This window comes from Panthera pardus, unplaced genomic scaffold (assembly GCF_024362965.1).
Source record: "Panthera pardus isolate Hobbes unplaced genomic scaffold, ASM2436296v1 HiC_scaffold_16, whole genome shotgun sequence".
Taxonomy (NCBI): Eukaryota; Metazoa; Chordata; class Mammalia; order Carnivora; family Felidae; genus Panthera; species Panthera pardus.
In genome coordinates this window covers 1,460,404-1,477,118 of record NW_026526721.1, presented here as the reverse complement: position 1 = coordinate 1,477,118, position 16,715 = coordinate 1,460,404, and the positions used below count along the sequence as shown (strand labels likewise).

The 16,715-nt window shown below is 52.6% G+C and overlaps 1 protein-coding gene across 12 annotated transcripts in view; it reads left to right on the top strand.

Annotated features, from left to right (window-relative positions):
• The window catches only part of ADARB1 (adenosine deaminase RNA specific B1), a 139,062-nt gene that overhangs the window by 81,234 nt on the left and 41,113 nt on the right, over positions 1-16,715 (top strand). For 10 of the 12 annotated variants that reach the window (XR_008422386.1, XR_008422387.1, XM_053902971.1 and 7 more), the window contains 3 exons: positions 8,125-8,199; positions 11,699-12,633; positions 16,256-16,370. Coding sequence is in view for 10 of the 12 variants with exons in the window: in XM_053902965.1 (XP_053758940.1) it covers positions 8,125-8,199; positions 11,699-12,633; positions 16,256-16,370 (1,125 nt within the window). In the remaining 2 variants the exon portion in view is untranslated. Of the gene's footprint in view, positions 1-8,124; positions 8,201-10,468; positions 10,546-11,652; positions 12,634-16,255; positions 16,371-16,715 lie in introns of all 12 variants that reach the window. The other 2 variants (XM_053902967.1, XM_053902968.1) reach the window with 2 other exon arrangements.

The window sequence follows — 16,715 nt, the reverse complement described above, 5'->3', positions numbered from 1 at the left end:
GCACTGGCCAGTGCACTGGCACTGGCATCTTATGATGTTGGCTACTATCTGTGGGTTTGCACGAATGTGTGATAACACGTGTCCACCATCATAGTATCACAGAGCTTGTTTTCACTGCCCTAAAAATCTCCGCATTCTACCCATTTATCCACACCACCCCCACCACCCCTGGCAACCCCTGACCTTGCTGTTGCCTCCATGGTCCCACCTTTTCCAGGGCGTCGCACAGATAGAATCGTACAGGATGCAGCCTTTTCAGATTGGCTGCTTTCTCTTAGTGAGATGCACCTGCGCACCCTCCATGTCTTCGTGGCGTGACGGCCCGCTCCTTCTTAGCGCCGAATACCATCCCGTCATCTGGACGCACCCGTGTGTTTGCCCATCACCTCCCGAAGGGCACCTTGGTTGCTTCCAAGGTCTGGCAGTTATGAATAAAGCTGCCGTAAACATCCGCCTGCGGGTTGTCGTGTGGACGTGAACGTTCACCTCCTCTGGGTAGACCTCAAGGAGCACGACCGCTGGGTCGTATGGTCAGAGCGTGTTCGGTTTTGTAAGAAACCGGCAAACCTTCCTCCGCGGCGGCTGCCCCTCTCTGCTTTCCCGCCAGCAGTGAGGGAGCGTTCCTTCTGCTCCGCGTCCCCGCCAGCGATCCGTGTTGTCGGGGTTCTGGGTTGTGGCCGTTCTCACGGGTGCACGGTGACGTCGTTGTCGTTTTCATTTTCTTTCTTTTTTTTTTAATATGAAATTTATTGTCAAATTGCTATCCATACAACACCCAATGCTCATCCCAACAGGTGCCCTCCTCATTTTCATTTCCCTGATGACGTGTGACGTCTGTATGTCTTCTCTGGTGAGGTGTCTCTTCGGGTCTTTGGCCTACTTTTTAATCGGGTTGTCCGTTTTCTTATTGCTGAGTTTTAAGTGTTTGTGTATTTTGGATATATCTTCTTTTATCAGATATACGTGTGGCAAATATTTCTCCCAGCCTCTGGCTTGTCTGCTCATCTCTTACCAGTGTCTTTCGCAGAACAGAGATTTTACATTTTGACTCAGTCCAGCTTATCAATTAGGTTGTACCTTTGGTGTTGTATCTAAAAAGTCGTCCCCCTGTCCAAGGTCCCCGAGGATTTCTCCTGTATCATCTTCCAGGCGTTTGATAGTTTTGGGTCTACGATCCTACGTTCTACATTTGGGTCTGAGATCCTTTGTGAGTGAACTGTTGTGAACAGTGGAAGGTCTGCGTCCAGATTCCCCTTCGAGCGCCCCTTGTGGAAGAGACTCTTTGCCCCCTTGATTGCCTTTGCTCCTTTGTCAGGGATCCGTTGGCTGTCTCTGTGTGGCTCTCCTTCTGGGTTCTCCGTTCTGTCCCATGGATCGATCTGCGTGTCCTTTCTCTACCACCACACTGTCTTGATCACTGTAGCTTTACAGTGAGTCCTGAAGTCAGTAGTGTCGGTCCTCCAACTTTGTTCTTTTTCAACATTGTGTTGGCTATTCTGGGTGTTTTGTCTGTCTATAAACTTTAGAATCGGTTTGTCAATAGCCACAAAATGACTTGCTGGGCTTTTGATGGGGATCACATTCAATCTACAGACAGACCAAGTTGGGAAGAACTGACATCTTCACAGTATTGAGTCTTCCTATCCATGAACATGGAATATCTCTGCGTTAATTTAGGTCTTTGATTTTGTTAGAGTTTTATAGTTTTCCTCATATAGGTCTTGTACATATTGTTAGGTTTATACCTAAATGTTTTATTTTTGGGGGGCGCTAATGTAAACAGTATTTTATTTTTTATTTCAAATTCCATATATTTATTGCTGGTATCTGGGAAAGCAATTGACTTTGGTATGTTAACCTTTTATACTGCAACCTAGCTATAATTACTTATTAGTTCGAGGAGGGTTTTTGTTGTTGTTGTTGGTTGCTGTGCTTATTTTAAGTATTCCAAGTTGCATTTCATTAGAAAAAACGTTTGTAGCAGTAATGCATGAACTTCATTTCCTATGCACAGCCTGCCATATCTTGTTCAAAGCATGCAGAATCTCTGAAGGGTAATTGAACATCCATTACTTGGATGGTTGCCTAGAAAAAAAATATTTTATTGTAAATGTTATAAATTGAATGTTTCAGATACTTCAGTGATAGTATTTTGTCTGTATAATAGTGAAAGCAAAATACAAATCATGAAATTTATTCTCTAAACATACATGATTAAGGTGTTGAATTTCAGGTTATTTTCCTTGAAATGATTTAAGAATTTTATATTTCGGTTACCTTTGGTACATAATTAAATCATCATTTAATATTTTTGCTACAGTTATAAAATTAATCTAGACTTTAGCACGTTGCTTGATTTATAGTAAAGAATCAACACCAATAACCTCCATTTTAACACTCCTCTTTTTAAAAACTTGCAGTGTATGGCTGTTAAAAATAAAACCCGTAACAACCACAAGTAATATGTACAAATTTTCTTAAAACCATTTTGTTTTGAGAATAAAAATGGATAAAATCCAGCAATAATTGCTAGTAATTTTAACCAAGTTTACTGCTTGTCTTAAACATTTTTTTTAAATCTATACATTTTTAGTGAATTCCTAAAGATAGTATAGCAGTACAATAGAGAATATTCCTGTTCCGGCACATCTTTAGTACAAGTAAGTCATGTTCTTTATATTTATTCCAGAATATCGTTTTTCCCAAAGGGAGGGGAGGGCATGAAGAGGTAGGAACATGCCCAGCTTCCCTCTCCCTGGTGGAGAGATAAGGGTACTGTCAGAAGACAAGAGGAACGTTCTTTTTACACACATGTTGTGTACTTCGTGTTACAACATGTGCATCTACAAAGGTACAATAATACAGCAGATAACTGTCTGCCACCCGCCACCTGAGAAATAAAACATAGCGGGTTGAATCGTGCCATTTGAAGTCAGTTCTTGCATGCGGTCACCCCACGTCCAGTCCCGTTTGTTAGGAAGTACTCGTTACTGACTCGGGGCACCGCGTTGTCCGCGCAGTGAGTTCTGGGGTGTGCTTGTTGTGACCCTGGACTTGGCCGCCATCACACCGATGGGTCGTCTGCGAACCACGCATGCTGTTTTGGGCGTTGACACCGCACTGTGTCCGGTCTGGGAGGTCCGGCCCTGCCTCATCGCTTCCCTAGTTAGTGTTTGTGGCTGTTCGGACTTGTTCATTTCTCCACATAAGCTTTAGAACCAGCTGGCCTAGTTCTGTCGCGATTCTAACTGGAATGCGGTTACACTTAAATCCAGGTCCTTTGATGGCAACTTGAGTAGTCTTTTCACACCTTGGTGCCCCCCAAGCCTAGCTTAGTTCCTACTGCTGCAGGGGCATTCCGAAAAAGGAGGAAATTATTTAAACACTGCTGTCAAATAAAGCTTTTCTCTAATTGGCCGTTCCTGGAATTGTGTTCCGTATGGGATTTTTGTGGAGCTTTAATTCTTAATGTGTTTGTAGTCCAGGCCAGAAGAAGTGCTTTGCAGAATGAAAGAAAAACGGTTACGTGAAATGCCCTAAAGTGCTTGCATTTATTATTTTGCTTTGTTTTATAACCTTTGGTATAAGAGTTGGCATTTGTAGAAGCCAAAAATGTTGACTTCTGCTCTGCAGGAGATTTTTGGCTGCCATTCTTAATGTGCATGTACCACACGCCCCCGGGCACAGCCTGATCATTTTCTACTGTGAGACATTTCCCGTGTCCTTTTTTTAGGGTTTTAATATGTAAGGGCAGGTGAACAAGGTGAGCTCTACAGGTCAGGTGAGCCCCGTTAGAGCCCGGCACCATTGCGCTCGGACTCACCGTCATTACTGTTGCAAGGGGGACCCTCATCGTCCCAGACCTCCAGGGGAGCCCTCCACGGACCGGGGGTTGCTTAATTGTGTAGTGTGCCTTCTGCTTACTCTTAATTCATCTTCTTATCTTGAGATCACGTAGATCCACACATAGCCGTAAGGAAATGACACGAGAGAGAGCCCATATTTGCTTTACACGGTGCACCCTGCGATGAGGATGTTGACCTCCATACAGTCAAGATCCAGGACGTCCTTTTACCACACGGATCCCTCCTGTTGCCCTTTTATAGCCACACCCACAGCCTCCCCAAACCCTGATGACCGCTAACCTGTTCCCCATTTGTACAGTTTTCTCATTTCAAGAATGTTACGTATCAATGGAATATACATGGGTCCATGCAGTGGCCACGAGATTGGTTTTTTCCAGGAAGCCCTATTCTCCGGCGATCCCTCCGGACTGTTGTGTATATCAATAGTCTGCTCCTTTTCATTGCCACATAGTGTTCCATGGTATGGATGGGCCACATTTTATTTAATCATTCACCTGTTGAAGGGCGTCTGGGTTTTCCCCAGTTTGGGACTATTAGGAATCAAGTTGCTATAAACACTCATGTTTATTACAAAATTTTTTTTTTAGTAATCTCTTCACCTGACGTGGGGCTTGAACTCGTGAGTTCAAAAGTTGCACGCTTTCACAACCAAGCCAGCCAGGTACCCCCGGACACAGTGTGTACGTGAACCGTGTCTTCATCTCTCTGGGATAAAATGCCCATGTTCAGTTTTTAAGAAGCTGCCCAACCAACTGCTCTCCAGAGCGGCCGCCCCGTGTTCCGGTCCCGCCGGCCACGTGCGAGGGATCCGGTTTGTCTGCGTCCGTGCCCGCGTGTGCGGTGGTCACCGTTTTGTATGCGAGCCGCTCTCACGGGTGTGCGGTGGTGCCTCACGTGGTTGAAGCTGCATTTCCCCGGGGCTGACGGTCGCGGACCCGTGTCGGGTGCTTACTTGCCATCTCTCTCTCCACGTATATCCTCTATGATGATACTGGCTGTTCATGTCTCCTGTCCGTTTTCTGACGGGCTTGTTTTATCGTTTAGTTTTGAGAATCTCATGTGTGTTCTATTTGGATACGTGGCTGTCAACCCTTTTCTCCCCATCTGTGGCCTGTCTTTGTGTCTCCTCGATAGGGTCTCAAGCAGGAGTGTTTCCTTTGGAGGAGCCCAGTTTGTCAGCGTTTCCTGTCACGGGTCGTGTATTGGGTGCCAGTCTGCAGGCTCTTTGCCTCATCCGAGACCCTGAGGGTTTTCTCCTGTGAATTCGTTGTTTCTCATTGAAGCCCCTGGTCCATTTTGAGTGGGTCCCATGCAGGGTGCAGACTTGGGTGCCCCGGGGCTCCGGCACCGTCTGTGGACAGCACCGTTCCTCCTCCACGGCCGCTCGCTGGCACCGTCGTCCACAGCGTGACCTGTTGGTCAGGCCTCTCGCTAGGTCCCTTGTTCTGCGCGTCTGTCCCTCACCGACTCCACGCCGGCCTGCTGACCGGTGCTGCTCAACCAGCCGCTAAAATCAGTTAGACTTACTCCTCGCTTCCTTCTTTTTGGTGACGGCCGCTTTAAAATCTTTTTCCAGTAATTGGAACATCTCTGGGTTGGCATTCTGTTGATCGTGTTTTTTCATTCAGTTAGAGATCTTTGTGGCTCTCCGTAGGATGAATGATTTTTGCTTTGAAACCTGGACGGATTATGTTCCAAGAGTCTTACTGGAGCTTCCTGTTTCCGCTGACTTTCTCTCACGCCGCTCTCTCTGTCAGGGGAGGGCCCCCCCCATCACTGCCGTGCGGGTCCAGGTTCCCCGCAGGCCACCGCCGACAGTTCCCAGGTTGCCGCTCTTCCGTGGCCTCCACTGACGTTGCCAGGTGGAGGCGAGTCTTGTCTCCCAGCTGGGCCTCCCCTGACACCCCCAGTGGGGATGAGATGGGCACCTTGGCAGGCTCCCCGAGTGTCAGCCCTGACTGTGCGGTGCAGCTGGGAGGGTGGGGTCCGGCCGGGGGGGGCGTTTGCTCCGTCAGTTGCCTGTCGAGCTGGCGGGTGCCTGTCTTGGACCTTTGGCCACAGTCAGTTCTTGTTTGGTTCGTGTGTGTTGTCTCTGTCTGTCTCTCGGTGTTTCCAGGTTACCAGGTCTTCGGCTCCCGGTCTGGGATAACGATGCAAAAAGCAGGCCCGGGGGCTCCCTGCTGCACAGTTCCTTGGTCCCAGCTCGTCTGCGACCTGGTCTGTGACCTGGCCTGCCTTCTTCCCTCCCCCCAGAGCCTTTCCGATGTTCGCTTTAGACGTCATGTCCAGGAGAGTTGCTTGTACTGAGCTAGAGGAAAGGAAAGATGACCCTGCTCCACTGGCCACTGTGCACATCCCTTCTGCTGTTTTGAAACCGGTGTTCAGCCAGTAAGAACAGAGTGCCCTGCGGGGTGTGAGTGTGTGTCCAGAGTCAATAGTTGGGGTTCCTCTGACGTGCCCTGTGACTGTGTGCTTTCCTGCAGGCCACCTGCCGGCCGTCTTCAGGGTGTGCCCCCGGCCTGCCCTCTCGCTCGGGCTAGCCGTCACATACCCGTCTTCCCAGCGAGTGACCCCTCAGAGCACCTGTGTTCCACCGAGGGCGAATTGTGGTTTACCCCGTGACGACCTCTTCCCTCCCACTTTGGACCTCGAGGAAGTTCCTCTCTATTAAAACACTATTAAGGGAATGTTAAAGCACGTGCAAATTCAGAATTGCAAATGGAAGCCTTCGTGCCCTTCAGCGGGCATCAGCACACCAGCACGACCCCTCTGTGCCACCCGGACACCGTCTGCTGTTCCCTGCACTCGCACTGTGTGCTAGTTTATAGTAATAAACCCCAGATGTTACCATTTTGTGTGTAAGTACTTCAGAATATATCACTAAAATTTCAGCACCATTTCCACCCCTGAAACAATTAATAATCCTTAATATGACCAGCTACTCAGGTGATATTTATATTTAAATTTCTCAATTGCAGAATCTACTTGATCCGTTTAGGTTTTATAGTATCTACCCTGTGCTTTGCACCAAATACATCTTCAGCAAATACATCATGAAGTAATGAATCAATACAAAATAGCAATGCTTTTGAAACCACGTGGAACACTTTCTTGAATAAAGGACTCTAAATAGAGGGCCCCCGGCAGCTCAGTCAGGGGGACGAGCAGGTCTTCACTTCGGGGTCGCGGGTTTGAGTCCCACGTGGGGGCAGAGATTACTTGAATAGATAAAGGGTTCTAAATAGGAACCCATGTAACTTTTAGCAACAAATTTGCCAGTTATATGTTGGGATTCGCCATTATTAACAAGCGATTGTCATGAAAACACACATTTTAGATACGTGAGGGATATTCACGACACATGTGCCTATTTCAGCACGTTTTCGTTACCGTTATCCTGAAAGCACTGGATTTGCCTTTTAGTGGCTTACAGTGTAAGTTTCATTTCGGTTTTATTCTATGCAAAGAGATTGTGGCCAGCACATTTACAGTCTTTTCCTCGCTCGCCGTCTGATGGGGTCCTTTATTATGGATAACGCATTCATACAGCCTTGCAGAGCGCAGCCACAGTATTCAGGAAGACGGGGCTTTGAACTTGCTCGTAGTCGGAGAATCGGAGTAATTGTTCCTTGAGGGTGCCTGTGGTTCCTCCTGCCAACAAAGGAAGTCACAGGTGGCTAAGGGGCTAGGTCCGACTTGAACAGCTGCGTGTGCCCTTTAGTGGCACCCACACGAGGTGCTGTTCAGGACGAAGAAAAGAAGTGGGGGGAAATCCTGCAGTGGCCCCGCTCCGGCCAGACCAGAGTGCTCTGGGCGGTGGTGACCGTTGGCATGGCCAATGGCCAATGGCACGGGCTGGCGTGTGTGTGGCTCTGTTGTCTTCCGTTGTGACATCAAGTGTCTTCACTGTGTCCCATGGGAAGGCTGTCTCCGAGCCGTCCTCGTCCTCCCTGCCCTCCAGGGCCCCGTCCCCGGCACGGTCCGCCCCGCTCAGAGGGCGCCTCCCTTGCCGTGTCTCCTTCCACCTCCGCCGTCCCTCCTGGCAGCGCGGCCCCGGCTGGCGGTCCTTCGGTGTCCTGGACCGTGCCAGAGCGGTGGGCGCATCCCCGCGTTCGGTGCTGGACGACAGAGTAGCCCTCCTCGTGTGAAGGCTTCTCCTCTCACTTGTACTTCTGTCGCAGTGGTTCCCGCACAGCGGACTTACCCCCTGTACTCCTGCGACGGGCACGCTCAAAGTCATTTTCTTGCTGTCTTTCAGACAGAAACCGTCTCCGCCAGTCAAGAGACCCTCACAAGCACTTTGCCATGGATGTAGAAGAAGAAGAAAACATGAGTAAGACCTGGGCCCATCATGTAGCGTCAAGTAGCTAATTCTCCGTTACCATCGTAGTGTTCTTGTAAATAGTTGTAATGAGACGAATTTGGGAAAAGTGATTTCCTTTCCTGCGAAATGGGCTGCTAACGGTGGCATGTTTTAACTTTCTGATGTGTTCCCTGCAGTAGGTGTTGGTACTTGTGTGGGCATTTTCCTCACAGCCGTCTGTCTGGACCTTCCACTGCCATCGTTCTGGGACCGACACGTGTGTACTAGGAGGGAGAACACGTGTCTCTAGATGCACGTGCCTCACAGCTGCACGGGTTCGTGCCATGTCGCGGCGTGGGTCTCCTACCAGTGGCTGGATTTTCATGTGTGCAAATCTAAGATACCCTTTGGGATTGATTGAAATACTTGGTCATTTGGGAGGATAGTAGCTAAATTTTCCCCTGCAAAGACAGCGAATTCTCCCTGTGCTTTGAGGGAAGGGGGCTCCCGCAAGCCTGCTGATTTTAAGTTTCCAAGACTTTGGCGAGCCTTTGGGCTGCTGGGGACCGGAGCTCACCGTGGGGCCTGCTCTGTCTGCCACACTGTCCCGTCTGTGGAGCAGGGCGGCGAGCCTCAGGGGCACACAGCTCCCCCCACCCCTGGCCCCCCACAGTGGTGCTCTCTTCCAAAAGAAGTTTGCGGGATGCACTTGTCTCTTCTGTTTTATCTTTAATCCCTGAGAGCAGTGCACTTGGATGAGGTTTAAAGGCTCCCACAGAAGTTGGGGCAATGACAGCGAAGACACCATTTTCTGATCTGCATCCGTACTTGCAGCATCTGGTCGTGCCCAGGGAGGAGCAGGCGGGCATGCACGCCGGGTGACTTCGTACCGAGACTGGTCACCGTGACTAGAACACTGCTCAGCACGTCTCCCTGTGACTTCTCTCAGGGCCGACCAGCTGAGGCCTTGGGCTTGGGCTCGCGGCCACTTAGGACCCGGAAGCTCAGCGGGCAGGGCGCTCCCGCCTCCTGGGCCGCCGAGCTCTGCAGTGCTCTGGGCCTTGGTTGCACGAACCACACGGAGAACGTGCTCTTTGGCGGTTGCGAGTGTGGGAAAGCGTGACCGTGGCGCTGCCCTCCCCCGCTGCCTGCAGGGTGCTGTCTTCCGGCTGGTGTCCCCATCAGAGCCGACTCTGAAGGCCTGTTTGGGGCGCAGCCTGTCTTTGCTCGTCAGCTTCACTCACCACGGCCACTGTTGCCCGGGCACTAAGCCCCCCGTGAGGACTGTGTGAGCACGTGTCCCCCAAGCCTCCTTTTCTCGGGGCCGCGGGCTGTTGTCCGCCTGGCGTGGGTGGAGACTTCAGGGCATGCAGATCCTGTGGTAACTCACCAAGATGAAGGATTCTTCTGGGTGATTTTCCTGAAGGGTGAATGCGGGTTCCGGTCTGGAGGTCTGTGGTGAGGTCCCACATTTCCTACCGTTTGAAAAGCAGCAAAGATTTTATTGGGTGGCGTTCACATCCGTGAATTAACGTCGCGCCCACGTCTGCTTAGGAAGAGCTGTGATAGCAGGGTCTGTCTGTCTAATTCAGTGTGTGTTCCCTTTACACAGCAGCACCTCTGATAAGACGGGATACGAGCAGTGTCTGAGTGCTTCTGAAGCAAGTGACAACTTGGAATTTACGTGAACTCTATTGTAGGAAGCGTATTTTTTTTCTTTTACATCTCAAGATTGTTTGTCAGTCCAATACTGATCATTTTTATCTCCTAAAGGACAGCCTTTGTTTCAGAGACAGTGAGTCTGTGATGGAACACACTTGCGCGTGTGTCTACACGGCCTGATTTTCCATGTCGACAATCCTGTTTGGCAACAGCGTCAGGATGTATGCAGTCGCCTGATGTGTGACGTTCTTGCCTATTCGTTCACCTAAATTCTGTCTTGCTCTGCCCTTTTTAACCTTTGTTTCCTTCGAGCACCGAAAGGAGTAACCTATCGAGCTTTTGCTGGAGGATGTTATAAATGAAAATTTAGTGTCCATTCCGTCAGCTTTGTCAACTGGGAGAAGTGGTGTGTGTGTCGGGAGTACTGGGGAGTATTTGACGTCTGCAGAGAGAGGTCAGCAGCCTCCCAACCTCCGCCTCCGTGCAGAGTCCGTTTCCCAGGGTGTGGGTTTAAGCCAGGGTTATTCTCTACATCCCAGCTGAGGGCCGGCTGCCCCGGAAGTTTGAGAACTTTCACTTTGGGGATTGGTGGCCGTTAGTCGGACTTTCTGTCCCATTTATCCTCCCGTGTCCACAGTGCTGTTTGCTCAGCGTCACGAGCATCTACTTCTAGATTATGTACCGTGACGCGAGGGCCGCCTTGTCAGGGCGCTTGTAAGTTGCTTACACGTGTAAAAATTATTTCGGTTACTAACTACATCTTTGAGCGCTAATGAAAGGTCTTCCAGTGCAGTCCCACTGACAGGGCCCCGGTCGTTACTCCTACGCTTCACGCGGCAGACGGCCTATGAAGATGAGCCGGGAAAACAGGGAATTGTTTCTTTCTCTCTTTTTTAAAAAAGCTTAATAAACTTACAGAGAAGAGTAAATGCCTTTTAATTCCCTGTTTTGAAATTAAAATCATATTTGTTTCGCCAAACTTAGAGAGTTTTAAAATTATCTTCATTAACTGCAAATAGAAACTACCTTTAAAAGGTGGGATAGGCAGCTTATCCTGTCAATCCGTCAAATAGTTGTTTCTTAAAAAAAGACAAAATCGCTGCCTTTACTTGGAAAGTTAGGAAGTGGTAGCCTGTTCGCAGCTTCAGTTTTATGTCTCGTTATGTACTTTTTCCTATCGTGGAATATATTAAGGATTCAGAGATAAATCGATCCCTGTATGTCATGAAAAAATGTAAGCTCACACTAGAAGTGAGGCTGCATCCCTCAGTGATGACATGAGGAGTTTTCCCAGATTGATTCACGGACTAAATCCAACGACCTCACATAGTGATCGAATATTCTAACCCTGAAACACTAACTCCTTGTGAGTGCATCTTGTAAATCCTGGCCCTGCTCCGGGAGGTGCTGCGGTCCAGAGCCCGGTGTGGGCACAGTCAGAGCAAGTGACATTGAAAAGGAGGAGAATGTGTGTCAATACTGACATTGGACTTACTGAGGGAAGCTTTTTCAGGATTAATTTATCACCCCACATCCCGATAAGCTTGAGTAAAGCATCTCTAGGTGCTTCAGAATATTCTTGTAGAAACCAACTGTTTTAAAAACCCACCCTTGAACGCAAAAGCAGTTGGGGGCAGTAGTCGCAAATGGCGTTGGCCATGAGTTAGCGAAACGTACAGTTGCCCATCGTGGTGCAGGTGGCAGTTCTTGGGTTGAAGGTGCAGCTCTTGCACGTACGGCCAGAGGCAGAGTGAATAAGCACACATCACTTAACCAGTTACAAAGAGAGATAAAGGAATCTATAAATTTTGCATTTACAAGATCCTGCAACGAAGGCGTTGTAAGTTACTCTTTCTGGGCACCGCAGGTTCGAGCAGCACAGATGTTAAGGAAAGCTGCGGTCTGGACAGCGCGCTCCCCACGGACGGCAGCGCCCCCGGGCCTGGCGAGGGCGCCCCGCTCTCCAACGGGGGCGGTGGTGGCACCGGCCGGAAGCGGCCCCTGGAGGAGGGCAGCAATGGCCACGCCAAGTTCCGCCTGAAGAAGAGGAGGCGGCCGCCGGGGCCCGCGCTGCCCAAGAACGCCCTGATGCAGCTGAACGAGATCAAGCCCGGCCTGCAGTACGCGCTGCTGTCGCAGACGGGGCCGGTGCACGCGCCTCTGTTCGTCATGTCCGTCGAAGTGAACGGGCAGGTGTTCGAGGGCTCCGGCCCCACCAAGAAGAAGGCCAAGCTGCACGCCGCGGAGAAGGCCCTGCGCTCTTTCGTTCAGTTCCCCAACGCCTCTGAGGCCCACCTGGCCATGGGGAGGACCCTGTCCGCCAACACGGACTTCACGTCCGACCAGGCTGACTTCCCCGACACGCTCTTCAACGGCTTCGAGACCCCGGACAGGTCGGATGCGCCCTTCTACCTGGGCTCCAACGGGGACGACTCCTTTAGTTCCAGCGGGGACCTCAGCTTGGCCGCGTCCCCGGCACCCGCCGGCCTCGCGCAGCCTCCCCTACCCGGCCCTCCGCCGTTTCCGCCGCCGAGCGGGAAGAACCCCGTGATGATCCTGAACGAGCTGCGGCCGGGGCTCAAGTACGACTTCCTGTCGGAGAGCGGGGAGAGCCACGCCAAGAGCTTTGTCATGTCTGTGGTGGTGGACGGCCAGTTCTTCGAGGGCTCGGGCCGGAACAAAAAGCTCGCCAAGGCCCGGGCTGCGCAGTCTGCCCTGGCGACCATTTTTAATTTGCACTTGGATCAAACACCGTCTCGCCAGCCCATCCCCAGCGAGGGCCTTCAGTTGCATTTACCGCAGGTGAGGAACTGTGGTGCTGCCAGAAACGGTGGCCGTGTCTTGGCAGTGCTTTCAGACAGGGCTTCGCTCCTCCTTGTCACTGTTGGCGCCCCGTCTGCGCGTCACCGGTAAGTCTGGCTCCAGGTGTCCCTGCCCTGCCCTGCCCACACCGGTTGTGCCGGGCAGCCCGTCCAGGGCCATCACACGCGGGCGGGACCCACAAAACCCTGTCCCCCAGAGCAGTGCCGTTCGCGCTCTCCAGGCTGAGCCCTGCCCCACTCCGCACGGCAGCCCGTGGCTCCCTTCCCACACTGTCCGCCTCTGTGGGGACCCGTGTCCCACAGCAGCCTGTGACCAGAGCACGGGGACCACATCCCAGCTCAGCGGTGCTCCCTGCAAAGTCTCACCAGAGAGTCCCGAGCACAGAAGTGAGGCTGCCCGCGTCTGGGTCAGGGCGGGTGTCCCGCAGCTCTGACGGTCCCCAAGGCCAAGGGCCAGCCAGGCAGAGGGCGCACCATAGCAGGTCTGTGAGCCTCTCAGAGGTGGGAGAAGGAAGGGGACCCGTTGGTGGCACTCCAGGGGCCCGGGAGTCTGTACCTGGGATCCGTGCGGGCTTCCCTCCTGCTGGGCTGGAGGTAGGTGGCCACACTTGCTTGGCCTAGGACAGCCCTCCCGAGTAAGACCAGGGTGGAGACAGGATTTCAGGGCGGGCTCCTGGCTGACTCGAAAAGGGAAGAGAGGAGGGGGAAACAGCTGTAGCTGGCATCTCTAAATCCTACGACTCTGATTACGTCTTGCTTCTCTTCTTGGAAACCCGGGTTTTTTTTTCTGGCCTAGTGTAAAAATTACTCTTTTAGAGAGAAAACCTGATGACTTTCTCTATTCCTTTTTGTCAAAGTATTACTGCTGAAGATAAAATCTGAACTGGTTTGATGGGAAAAAAAATGAAGGGCTCCAGTTGCCACATGGGACAACTTGCATCTGTCTCAGAAGAATCCAGGATGCAACAGCTTCCCAGTTGTCTTTGGACACAGTCAGGGTAACCTCCCGAAATGGCCAGTAGTGCAAGGTTTTGGAAAAAGAAACTTTATTTTGCCTAAAGCAACCAAATGCGACATCAGTATAAAGTAACCCATTCAGAATATTCTACCGGTCTTTTATGAACCAAAGAATCACTTCCCCTCTTGACCCCTTGCTGACATTTTTCAGAAGATTCCACAAGCCGGCCCCCTAGAGAGGATGTATTTTGGGCTTCCGTGGCTCAGCGCGCTCCAGCTTGGGTGCAGATTAGCGTCTGAGGCCACCTGACTCCTGTGGCGCCTGCTGTCGTGTTTGAGGCGAACCCCGTGAGCCCCAGATGCCTGGGTTGGCTGCAGGCTGGCTGGCTGCCCCACGGCAGGGAGGAAGACAGGGGTCCCTGTGGGCACTCGCACCCTGCTCCCCGGCCTGGCCCCATGCTTCTGCTCCACCGGGGGCCCCGGGGGGCCTCACTGGGGAGGGGCGTCTATGGGAATCCCGTGTGAGGGACAGGGTGGGGTGCTCTCAGCCCTGCCTGATGCCACTTGCCTCGAGTTCTTGCAGGCGCCCAGTGGTCGTCTGTGAACCTCTGGTCGGGGCCCAGGGGGCCTGCAGGCGTGGAGCTAGGTGTCCTGTCTCTGCTCACAGCGCCCCCACCGTGGTGTCTCTGGAGCCCCCTCGGGAGCCCAGGACATGCTCATGCTTTCCTGGGAGGGCCTGGGGTGGCCTTCGCAGAATCAGCCCTTACAGCTTTATTTCTGGACTGTGTTGCCTTTGGCCTGGAGGTTTCCAGACGTACATCCTGGAATGGTGAGCATCCTCACTGCTTTCCTGGAGTAACCCTTGAGGGCGTTGGGCCGGCCCTCCCTGCTCGTAGGACTTTTCACCTTCATCGTGTTCCTGGTGGTGGCCCAGGGTTTAAACCCAGAGATGCGGCCGCAGCCCCTGCCGGTAGTGGATTTTGTTAACGCGGCACAACCAAGCGGCCAGCGCCACAGCCAGCCTTGGACCGGGGCCTCGCAGCTCCTGGGCGCCGCCTGGGGCCGTGGGGACGCGGGTGTGATTCGTGTGGCACCCGACGTGCAGAGGGAGAGTCTCTTCCTTACTTGTAGGAATGAGATCACAGTCTCTTTAAGGGGAAGAAAAACTGTCCGGGTGCCCCAAGTGCCTGCCTCTCACGAGTCCGTGTCACCGTAAGGGCCCGACCTGCACATCTCTGAGCTCCGTGGTTTAGAACTTTGCCAAACCTTCCATCAGACGCTTTTCTTTTCTCTGGCTTATCCTTAGCCTCTCTTAGGATTTGTTCTTTTATATAAGTTGGAACACGTGATCCTGACTCTGATAGCCTCACCACCGTGTGGCCTACAGCCACGTGTGTGGCGTGGACCCTCCTTGTGGGACAGGAGGCTGGGGGGGGGGGGGGGAAGGGGAGGCCTGCTGCCCCGCCCTGTGTCTTGTGTCCACGCCCACGCCTCTGGCTCCAGCACAGTCTTCCTGGGCTCCCTGGTATTTTCCGGTGCAGCAGCAGGAGAGCTTTCATGGCAACTTTTGTTCTTCAGAATAAGTCGTCATTCGGGATGCGGGACGTGTCTGTTCATCTGGGGAGTGTTTTCCTAGGGGCCAAGCTGGGACACTGGATCTGGCCGTTTGGTTGCCGAGACAGGTGTGGGTTCGGTGGGGACACGGCTCTTCACACACGCCCCCGTCAGGCGGCATTTCCCCAAACCCTGATGCCCGAGATGAGTTGTGAGCCGTGAAAGTGGGACTGCGGCCACGCTCTGCCAGGTGTGTCTGCTCCTGAGCAGCGTCCTCCGGTGCAGGCTGTGGGCATGGAAACGTGTCAGGAGCCCTTCACCCCTTCCCTCGGAGAGCGCAGCCGCTGGTGCTGCCCGCGGCCGGTTGGGCCGAGTGAGAAACACCCTGCTGGACGCTCGTGAGTGCTGGTTTCTGGGCAGGGCAGGGCGGCTGGTTTGCACGTTGGAGAAACCGAGGCACGAGAGGCTGGCTGGCTGCCCCACGGCAGGGAGGAAGACAGGGGTCCCTGTGGGCACTCGCACCCTGCTCCCCGGCCTGGCCCCAGGCGCCTTGCGGGAACTGCCGTGGGGCTCGGGGTTCCACACACCGCCCCTGTCCTTGCCCTGATGTTCCCTGGCCCCGCCGGCCCTCCAGCCGATGGCAGCCCTTCCGTGTTGAGGGAAAGAAGCACTTTCGTTTCCTTCACAAGCCCTGATGCTCCCGGGAGTGTGGCCCCGGAGGCTGGGAGAGCCTGGTGCAGAGCAGAGGGCGTGCGGGGCAGGTGGCCCGGGGTGGCCCCGCTTCCCTCGTCCGACGGGATCCCGGTGGACCAGACGGGTGGCACCGGTTCTGGACTGTCCTTGTCTGTGAGACTCTGTTGAAGGAGTCCATCCAGAGCCTCGAATTCCTTGGACCTCTGTTTCCGGGGAGCGTTCTGAAGGGAAAGCACACAGACACACACACACACACTCACACGCGCTTGTTTGCCAGATTTCCCTGTGTGGTTTTCCAAAAGAGAAGCCGTCTATGAGGCCACTCTGAAGGGACCGCCGTGTTGGTGTGCACAGGGCAGGTGCGGGCCGCGCCCCTGACTCCCTGCTGTGGTCCTCAGGTGTTAGCAGATGCCGTGGCTCGCCTGGTGCTGGATAAGTTCGGTGACCTGACGGACAACTTCTCCTCTCCTCACGCACGTAGGAAAGTTCTTGCCGGCATCGTCATGACAACAGGTAAAACATTGGGGTGCCTTTCTTCACGCCTAAAAGAGAGGGGAAGATGGTCAGACTGTGACCATCTCTGGGACCCTAACGGGAACTATCTTCCTAATTCTTCAGAGTCCCTGTCATATGCAAACGTAGGAATTGCACCTACAAATGTTCAGTTTCTTAACCTCAGTTTTTTATTTGGAGACGGCACACTGCATTAATGTCTGGTTCCTGTAACCATAAATGAGTGGTTTTGATCTACTCTGGAAAAGGGCAGCAAAATGCACTTCTGTCATTTGAAAGTGGGACGTATCTGACTTCCCGACTAATGGTGATGCTTCCAGATAGTTTGTGTGTGACTTTTATTGG